Source organism: Astatotilapia calliptera, chromosome 3 (assembly GCF_900246225.1).
Source record: "Astatotilapia calliptera chromosome 3, fAstCal1.2, whole genome shotgun sequence".
NCBI classification, from domain to species: domain Eukaryota; kingdom Metazoa; phylum Chordata; class Actinopteri; order Cichliformes; family Cichlidae; genus Astatotilapia; species Astatotilapia calliptera.
Genome location: NC_039304.1, coordinates 40,301,031 through 40,311,346, shown reverse-complemented (window position 1 = coordinate 40,311,346; position 10,316 = coordinate 40,301,031). Strand labels below are relative to the sequence as shown.

General features: G+C 38.5%; 1 protein-coding gene across 1 annotated transcript; it reads right to left on the bottom strand.

Annotated features, from left to right (window-relative positions):
* Nucleotides 1-750: 750 nt before the first annotated feature.
* On the bottom strand, nucleotides 751-8,992 carry LOC113019550 (uncharacterized). The gene is made up of 3 exons (XM_026163307.1): nucleotides 8,613-8,992; nucleotides 3,798-4,154; nucleotides 751-3,559 (listed from the first exon to the last, which is right to left on the bottom strand). Exons 1-3 carry the CDS (start codon nucleotides 8,677-8,679, stop codon nucleotides 3,378-3,380), a joined length of 606 nt encoding a protein of 201 aa, XP_026019092.1. The 5' UTR covers nucleotides 8,680-8,992; the 3' UTR covers nucleotides 751-3,377.
* Between the last annotated feature and the right edge of the window lie 1,324 nt (nucleotides 8,993-10,316).

Sequence of the window (10,316 nt, the reverse complement as noted above, 5' to 3'; positions counted from 1 at the left end):
TCATGGACAGTGATCTTTATATCATTAAGATGCCTCGAACGAGTAAAATACCAGGACAAATTGTGAAAACTTTCCACTGATAAACAAACTGCTAGTGGGCGTGGTCTTCTCTCTCGCTCTCTCTCGATTCTTGTGAAACAAAACTTACTGCATAACTTTCTTTTTCCCTCTCTTGGAGTTTTATTTCATAATAACTGACAATAACCAGTGAAGTCCCCTGACTCTCAAACAGCTTCAGTTAAACTCATTTGGTGTTTTTGGTATGACTTCACAGAGCCACCAGAGGAAACATGAGAGCGGAAACTTTGCACGTTTGACATTCAAAGTTTCCACTCTCACGGCCAGTTTTATCAGAGATCTGTGTGCTGCGTCTGCTCTGGGGTTTCAGTCTCTGAGTAGCTGCTGTTATAGCACTAATATGACTAAAGTTCCTTTAACAGCAACAGCAGATTTCCCCCTTTATTGATTACAGAAAATTTTACTTCCCTGAATGACAGGAACAAATACTTTCAAAGTTACAGTATGGTAAACGTCCCTCCTCTATCCTCTATCCAACAGTGGGAAGAAAAAACTCCCTTTTAACATTAAGAAACCTCCAGCAGAATCAGGCTCAGGGAGAGGCGCGATCAATTATCTTTAAACCTTTAGTGCTGCAGCTTCTCTTAGACCCGCATGAACATGTTGAACATGTCAAATTCACTTCTAGAGTAAAGAACCAAAGCAGGAAAACAGACAACAAACATCAGGAACTGTGTTATATTATTATTTATTTATTTAGGTTTTCTTTTGCAGGATAGAAGTCAAAAATAAGCAGGATACTTTATTCGTTTTACATTAATCCTATTCAGTCTTAATGGGGGAAATTTATATTTTAAACAAATCTGGAACGAGCTTCATTAAATTTTAAGGCTGTAGCAGTTGTTCACAAATCCTTCATTGTCTGCCAAAAGTCCTTGCTTCATCCTTATTTGGTTTAAGCCAATGTTATTTTCTTTAAACAGTGGTGCACTGTTACTGAAACAATGTGCATTTGAGCCTCCTGCCCTATGACAGCTGGGATAGGCTCCAGGCCCCCTCCCTCACAACCCTGAGAGAGGGTTGGAAGAAGACTGATTTAAAAAAAGAAAAAAAAAAAAAAAGATTGCTAATCTCCTCCATTATTTATGATAACATCTACAGAGACAGCCAATGAACCAAAATATAGGTACAAGCATAGTACCTATACATATCACACCTTGGAAAACTCCAACCCCTGAGCAACACTGACTTGGACAAGTGGAAGAAGGAAGATGGATATTGGATTTTTTTTTTTTTAAATCAGGATGCACTTTTGCTAATCTTCTCCATTATCCAAGATAACATCTACAAAGACAGCCAATGAACATGAAATATATGAACAACCATAAAAAAAGAAAGAAAGAAAGAGCACGTGGAGCCTATCCCATATCTCAAAGGGATCTCAGTACTTTGGGTTATTGTTTTTAATTTATTTTAGTTTTAATTTCAATACATGTTACTTTTTAATATTTATTATTTTTACGGTTTTTAATTGGTTTTCTTCATAAGCATAGTTGGTATGTGTTAACTTTTGAGACAGCGGGAGATAACATTGTTAAACCTATGAATAACTGAGAGCCACTGCTAAATAATGTCAAGAATGTCAACGAGTCAGAACGTTGTATATATAGTATACGTTGTATGTATAGTACGTTTAGCTGAGAAACCTGCTTTAGCTTCAAACATGGCATTCATATTGAAAAGAAAATAATTGTTTAATGTATATTTTTCTTGTTTGTAATTTATTCCTTCCTATTAGCATTTATATTTTATTCCCAGTTGGCGTGGAACACTTACAATTTAATTGTACAATGACAACAAAGGGCTATTGTATTCTAATTGACTCAGTGTGACAGATCCAGGTTTCTGGATCATTATCAGACAACTCTCTGATTCAAACATCACATCTGTAGATCTCTAGTGGATTTTCAGCTCCTCACACAAAGTGATGAATTGCATCGTTCAGGCTGATGCATGATTATGTTGATATATTTTACTGTTTTTTTTTAATTTATATCTAATTTCTATAAGTTTTTATTATATTTATTTATTTTTCATTTCATTTTTTGCCTAACACACCCTTATTGCACCAATAGTATGGAAATGCTTAAATTCATGGATCCAAAATCCATTTTCATTTTTTATCACCTCTGCTGTTTGTTTGTCAGATGAGGATGATTAGGTAGATGGTAAAAGTTCATGAAGTGCTTTATTCTACATAGCAGAAGCGGAATTTTGTGCTATCCAGGTAACTTTATGATTAAACCTGTTTTTTTTCTATACTAAAAAAATGGTTCACGTCTTACTGGTACATCGTTAATCTGGGGGGACAAAATGAATAGCTGCATCTAAAAATCTGTATTTATTACTGATGCTCATCAGAAAAACAAACGCTAGATAAATTTCTCCTAGTACCAGTGCAGAGATTAGAGGGGTCCTCCAGGAACGGTGATGTTATTTCATAGAGAATTGATTGCTCAGAAAGCAGTGATTTCATACCTGCGGATCAGGTTAAGATCCAGATTGGAGATCAGCAGGGATGAAATCACTGGCTTCTGACCAATAAGTCTTCAGAAATTACCATCATCATTCCTGGAGGATCCCTCTGACCTGTGCAAGTGGATAGAAGGTTTCACAAGTCTGTGTTTCCGCAATGAGCATCAGCAATATATACAGATTCTTCGATGCAGCTTTTTTTTTTTTTTAATGTAATCAAAAAAAATTATTCTAACCTTCTGCCTGCAAACATTTTGTACTTCTGGGCTTTACAATGCCTGCTAGTACTAAAACTACATCTTCTCCCACTTGCTCACACACACTCACCATTTTCCTGTCTTTACTTCCTGCCTTTAAGGGTCAGTCTTACTGACCAATACTGTTCAAGCTTACACATACAAAGCACTTTTAAAACTAAAAATGAAATCTAATGAAATGCACTGCTTTTCAACTCCTTCTCTGCCTTGTTTGCAGCAGTGCTACTTTTCTGTTTTATGTGTTACCTCTTCATATTTTTCTAATAGTTTAGAAAACAAAACAAAAAAAATGTTAAAATCAGCCAATCAGCTACAATGATCAATGCGATGGTGAGATATCGCCCATGCTATCCCGTTCATGTGAACCTGGTCATCCTCATTGCCAATGTTAGCGTAAATTAATGCAGATGACGAAAAGGTACCCTGGTGTTAATTGAACGCACTTCATAGTGCAGGGCCCAGATTCGGGAGCTAGGTCATATTTCCATGTCTCCACTGAAGCTTTGGAACAGCAACAGAAGACTCACAGTTAAGATGTAAAAAAAGCTTTGAAACATTTCAAATAGACTACAGCTCAGCTGGAAGCTGGTATGGACTCTGACTCTTTTTTTTTCTGTAGATCAAAAAACCAGCAAGAGTGGCAACAATGACGACAGCAGCAACAGACAGACCAACGATTAATCCAACAGATCCATCCTCCTTCCCTCCATCCTCCTTCCCTCCATCCTCTGTGTGTCCTCCTGTCTGACCTGCAGGTGAGAAACAGGTGTGAGGTGTCAGCTGTCAGGTAGGTGATGAGTGAAGAACAGAACAGAATCCATTTCCTCTTCAAACTGCTGTCAGACATTATCTACTGCACTCTGATCACATCACTCAGACCAGCTGCTTTCTACAAAGTCTCATCAACAACATCTTTAGAAACAAACATCAACAACCAGGAAGCAGCTTCACCTCTGATCACACACACACTCAACTCTACTCACTCACCTGGAGGAACAACACTCAGTCTGATGCTCCTGACAGTTTCAGCAGTTCTCTTTCTGCGCTTTGTTCCTGGGATGAGGACACGACACACGTATATCCCATCATCGGCAGTAATCACATCCTTCAGAATCAGAGACACGTCTCCATCCTTCATCTGTGTGTCATTCAGATCCACCCGGTTCTTAAAAGATGGATGCTGGTAATCTGGGACAAACTGCTCATCCCGATACAAGAGGACATATTCTTCTTTCAGGTCAGCTCTATTCCACTCCACACCTATCAGGTTCTTGCTGTTGTTTGGAGCTCGACATGTCAGAGTGACGCTCTTTTGTCCAGACTCAGCTGTGATAATTTTCAGATCTGAAAGCGGAAACAACCCAGAAGAGGTTAAAGGCTATTATTTCAACAGCAGCCAATCAGAGCTACCTGCTTCCAGAGGAACCACTAAGCTCTGTGGAGTGACACAAACAGCCTCAACGGTCTTTGGGAGGAGCACTGAATAACGTCACATTCTCTAAATAAACAGACTATAGGCGACTTAACTGGTGCTTGGAAGAGGCAAGTTAAGGCACATGATTCTTACATTCTGCAATTCATCTCATGTAAACAATCGCGTGGCGCACAGCGTGACGTGAAAAAAAGCACATACCAAAATAAGTTTGGGAACCAACTCCCCGCGAACCTGATAAATAACAGGTGGATGAATCGTACGTTAGCTCGAAGCTAACGGGAGGTCGAGACCTACTACAGCCGGGAGGAACACCGCTTTCCCGGCACATCGTGCCTTGACCTCCCGGTCGGCTTCGAGCCGGCGTCCGAAGAATGCGGCTAAAACTTTTGCGAGATCCCGAGTTTGTTTTGCGAGATCTCGCACACATAACGAACAGATGAAGTATACAAAACAACAGAACATGAACACACAAAGCCAGGGGTAAAAGAAAAAGGTAACAATTATAAGAATACACGCAAAAATTCACATACATATATTGTTTTGAGAGCCTTTTTGTATGGAACGCCAGGACTGCCATAATGAATTAATTAAATACACCATTAAATAATTAATTAAATGTGTCAATAATTAATTAAAATTGGAATTAATTAATTAATTAAATAGTTATGACGCATGTAATTAATTAATTATTGACACATTTAATTAATTATTTATGTATTTCACATTTAAATTAATTATTGACACATTTAATTAATTAATTATTGACACATTTAATTAATTATTTATGTATTTCACATTTTAATTAATTATTGACACATTTAATTAATTATTTAATGATATATTTATTTATTTCATTTTGGCAGTCCTGGCGCCTGGCTCTCATCATGAAATAATTTTATCTGTCAGCCTCACCCATCAAACTCAGGGGGCGGGGTTAACGCTGATCGAGTCAAAACCATTGCTTTGGCCCGGTGGCCATTGTTTCTAGCACACAACAACCGGCATGTGGAAGCTAACAGAACTGAACTTTGAAAAACCCTGTTTGTGTGTCACCAAATACCGTTTTAATATTTTTTTAGCCGAGGATGTAGTGGTTTAATCTTCATGTGTCTGGTCGGTTTGTCAAGATACAGCCTCTTTGCAAAAGTGCTTCGATGATTTCGGAGATGTCTGCCCAGTCTCACGGCAAAGCGTGGGATAGACCCGCTCGCCTCGCAAGCAATCCCACCGACAAAGCGCAGGCCCCGGTACACAGCTGTAGTAACCCCCGCTGACTTCTTTTACTGAGGTTATATTTATCGATGTTTTATTTCCTGATGTTCTTATGTGTCCTACGTGTTTCAGTCGCCAATTCTGAATTATAACTAACATTAAAAACATGTTTAAGGAGGAGAGAGAGCAAATAAATCTGTTTAACATCTGATCTTTGGGTTTTTGTTCAGTAATCAGCGTGACCTGTGTATAAACGCATAAAAGAGATAACGTTGGTGTTTCCGTCATGTAGTAACTGCTGGCTTTAACTGTACAAAGGTTGTTCGACACTATGAAACACATACAGACTTCATGATGTTCGGCTAATATTTTTATTGTGAATATTAATCATGCTGACCTCGCTCTGTACACCACGCAGCGAGGTCAGCATATCCACGATATCCTCAGCTCCATGAGTTAACACAAAGTTTCCCAGCTGACTATCTAACTTCCAACTATTCCAGAGACGTGAAAATATACAGCATCAAGAAAAGTGTAAGAGACTCAGTAGCAGATTAGAATAACAGTTATACATTTAATAAATCACCAAATGAATCCAAGAAACGAGCAAACCTGTTCCGACAATTTGAGTTTGTATTCCCTCAGCTGCAGACTCGCTGCTGTTTAAATGTTTGAAAAGGAAGATTAGATATAAACAAACGTCAAACATAGACTCAGTCTGCCTTCACATTTGATATGAGGCCAGCACGTATAGTGGCTGTGTCCTGTTTTAAGATCATACATGTAAAATTGTCGTCTGACCTCCGTCGATCCAGCCGCTCAGAGTCCGTGGTTACCATGGTTACTGCATAAGCAGCTATAATGTTAACAGCTGTGTTTATGTTTTTCATTGCAAAAGAACTGTCTGAATGGTTAACTGAAGTTAACTTGGATAAATTATAGTTAAGGAGTATCACAGATAACGCCTACGTGAGCTGTGCGACTGTTCACCACTACACTGAAATCAGCAGGCTATTACTGAAATACATGTGCTATATCATAAACTATGATATAAATAGGGAGGTCCTATTAACATGTTTAGTTTTAAAGGACACCTTCCTGCCTGTAGTCTCCTTCATGAGCAGTATTAGTTTTCTTCTAACATCCAGAAGTCTGCACGATGTGTTTCATAGTTTGTAACAAGCCTTTGACAGGTAAACATAACATGACCGAAAAAGCAAAAAAAAAAAAAAAATGAGAGAGAGAGTGTTGACATAAGAAGAGAAAATGCTCTCAATTATGGAGACAGGCAAATGGTTCATTTATGTTTGATGTGTGTTTATTCCTCCCTAAATATCGTCGGTGAAGTTTGCCATGCACGTCAGATTTTCCTGCGCATTTTTATACCTCTGCCAACAGAGAGAAAAAAAATCACATTCTAACAGACAGCTGGTGCTTAGAATACAGTTGAATAACTATTAAAAAACAGATGATATTTAGATGATAGTTCAGTCTAACACATGTGCCACTGAACCATTAAACGTCTGTGAAACTATGCAGTTATGAAACGTAACTTTAACCTCAGCCAAACCGATTTGCTCAGTTGTAAATAAAACAGCGAAGTAAACGTGACCCGACAGACAGAACCTGAGTGAATGAAGTCCAGCGTTTAACCACTGAGAGCTAAAACTCAGCTGAGGTTTGAAAGCTGTGTGCCGGTGATTGGACATCAGCCGCTGATAAAGCTGTTCGCCTATAAAGTGCTCTGTAAGGAAACAAGCTCCAGCAGCTCTGCGCTCGGGGAAAACACTATATTTCCTTATCTTGTGCAGAAAAATGCGCTGACATTGCTTTATATCGAGTACCGGCTGCCCAGTTAAACTGTGACTATCACCAGGTAACGTAGGCGTGTTTCTTGAATTAGCAGCAGGTGTTAAACAGCTGACAGATGAGGAGGAGGATGCATGCAGGTAAACTGAGGGTCTGTTGAGCTGATCGCTGGTTTCGTGAGAAAAATGTCAGCTCGTTCTTTATGTTACAGAAGCACAGAGACACAAGACCAGGCGGAAAGAGACGATCGTTCGGTGAAAATGAGAATCTGCGAATGCAACATGTGGAACACGGAGAGTGGAATATGTAAACAAACCGGTTAACGTAACCCCCTCGGTGCACTCTGCATGCTAATTGTTAGCAGAGCTAGTGAAATCTCTGAAAACATCTGAGCACTTTTGCAAACATGTTCTATGTTGACAACCTGACCAGACATACGTCGCGACATTCGCGGCTAAAACACTGTTAAAAGTGTAGCTGGTGACAGAAAAACTACACCACCACCATTGCTGCCTGTGATTTGATCTGTATCTTCTGGGATACCTGGCTGCCCCAAGTCTACACAAGCAATCGATTATCTAGGATCGACCTGTTTTGACTTACTTTGCACGGCAACCAATCAAATGTTAGAGAAGCTGCATGGGCAGCGTTAACCCCGCCCCCTGAGTTTGATGGGTGAGGCTGACAGATAAAATTATTTCATGATAAGAGCCAGGCGCCAGGACTGCCAAAATGAAATAAATAAATATATCATTAAATAATTAATTAAATGTGTCAATAATTAATTAAAATGTGAAATACATAAATAATTAATTAAATGTGTCAATAATTAATTAAAATGTGAAATACATAAATAATTAATTAAATGTGTCAACAATTAATTAATTACATGTGGCATAACTATTTATTTAATTAATTAATTCCTTTTTTAATTAATTATTGCCACATTTAATTAATTATTTAATGGTGTATAATTAATTCATTATGGCAGTCCTGGCGTTCCATATTTTTGTTGGTGGAGTCTGATATTGAATGTATGTACATTTCCACATCCTTAAAATAATGACAGAAATATGGTGTTTTGTTAGTAAACTTACATTTATGGATAAAAAATTTAGCTAAAAGTATTAACAAATTTATCATAAAAAAACATTTATCATACTTCTTTGGGAACTTAAAGAAACAGAATAAAACATTTTCCCATCGTAAAGAAAACTCCCTTAAAATATGGACAATAACAAACCTGCTAAATTCCTTCCAGAATCTCTGTGTAAAAGAACAGTACCAAAAAAGATGTGTCACAGTTTACGGCACATATAACATACATTAACCTAATACTTCCGTACCTTCGGCGGCAGAAATCCGTTGACAGAGAAACAGCAAAACCAGGAAGGGCACCATGTTCGCTCTCATTTCATGTTGTTCAGCTGTGTGAGTGTGATAACGACCATCACAGCAAACAATTGAAGTTTAATAATAAGTTTGATTAAACTTCAGTTGTAAGCCACCGAAAAGCGGCTGAACTGTAGATCCTGCGATTGGGCGCGCGCGTGTGCGTGTGGACGTTGAGTGCTATTTCGAGGAGGTTTGCTGAGCTGCACCCGTTCCTGTAAATCACGTGATCACATTGCGATTCAAATGTTTTGCTACTTCTGTTGCTCTACTTCATTTCGATGATAGTTTTTCTTACTCGCAGATCACTGAATTTAGTTGTACATGTTATTTAATGACCAACCAGTAGCCTAATGTTATACAGACATATCTGTTGTTGATAGTAAATGTATTCGCTTACATAACTGCTAAATTTGAATCCACCAATCAGAGAGGCTGTTTACGTTTTCTGCTGTCTGTTCTGCGGTGGGGGTGTGTATAGTCTGCACCAACACTGCTGCGTAGAATATGTCAAAGTAAAATTTTATTAACCATCTTTAACCCGTCGACATGTTTAAAACCTATAAAGGCAGCATAGTGTGCTTTTAAGCTACATCACAGGTTTTAAAGTAACAATAGCACAGGAGCCCATACGTTTTTCTTCCCCTTGTATTTTGCTGCCCTCTGATGACTTAAACAGAATAGGGCGGCCAGCTGGGAAACCGAGAAACCTTTCTGTTTAGTCATTTGTGAAATTTTTATACGTAGATCACACTGGACCAGAATGTAAATAAAAAGGGGGGCCTGTATTTATTTGAACCTTCCAAATACTATATCACTAAATCGATAAGCTGTAACCTAATATCTTTGAAATACGGTATCTAACCAGATTCTTGATATGGATGCCATTGCCTTAACCTCCAGTAATACTATGAGGAAGTCGTTTTGAACCAGGTAACCAGGTTGTCCTTCACTTAAAAAATATGCAGGAATTTTTTTTGTGGGTCTGGTTTTTCGTCCCCTTGTCTCACTAGCTCTGATTTCTCCCAGCTGCGTTTCTTCAGTATCTCTCTCTTTTTTCATTCCCTCCGTGTCTCTGTGTGTCAGTGGGTTCAGGTTAGTTTTCTGTGTTCCACGCGTTTGTAGTGTATTTTATCAGCCAAAATAAAGGCCTGTTTTCTGTTTAAATCATTCTCCTGCATCCATGTCTGCGTTTGAGTCCACTCCTCTCTCTCTGCACGATTTGCCCCTGGAAATTGTGACATTATTAACCTCTTGCTCTCTTTGACAGTGTGTCTTTTGTCCTGTTTTTATCCCCTTACCCTCAACTAGTCATGGAAGATGGCCGCCTCTCCCTGAGCCTGATTCTGCTGGAGGTTTCTTAATGTTAAAAGGGAGTTTTTTCTTCCCACTGTTGCCAAGTGTTTGTTTACAAAGGTTCATCTGATTGTTGAGGTTTTTTCCTGCATTATGGTAAGATTTTATATTATTACAATATGAAATATCTCGAGGTGACTGTTGTTGTGATTTGGCACTATATAAATAAAATGGAATTCAACTGAAGACGGACCACTTTAAACACTTCCACCTAAACTGGAAAAGTGCTGCTTTCATATTAAAATTTAGCCATGGTGAAAAGAAAATTGACAAAAAGGAGGAGGTTGTTAGTGCAATGCGTA

What these genes read in the sequence shown, in the direction of transcription:
- LOC113019550 (XM_026163307.1), bottom strand. Translation starts at nt 8,679, where the DNA reads ATGAGAGCGAACATGGTGCCCTTCCTGGTTTTGCTGTTTCTCTGTCAA. An exon ending in ACGGATTTCTGCCGCCGAAG is followed by an intron (nt 4,155 to 8,612) that starts GTACGGAAGTAT and finishes TTCCGCTTTCAG; the next exon opens with ATCTGAAAATTATCACAGCT. An exon ending in ACTGAGTGTTGTTCCTCCAG is followed by an intron (nt 3,560 to 3,797) that starts GTGAGTGAGTAG and finishes TCTCACCTGCAG; the next exon opens with GTCAGACAGGAGGACACACA.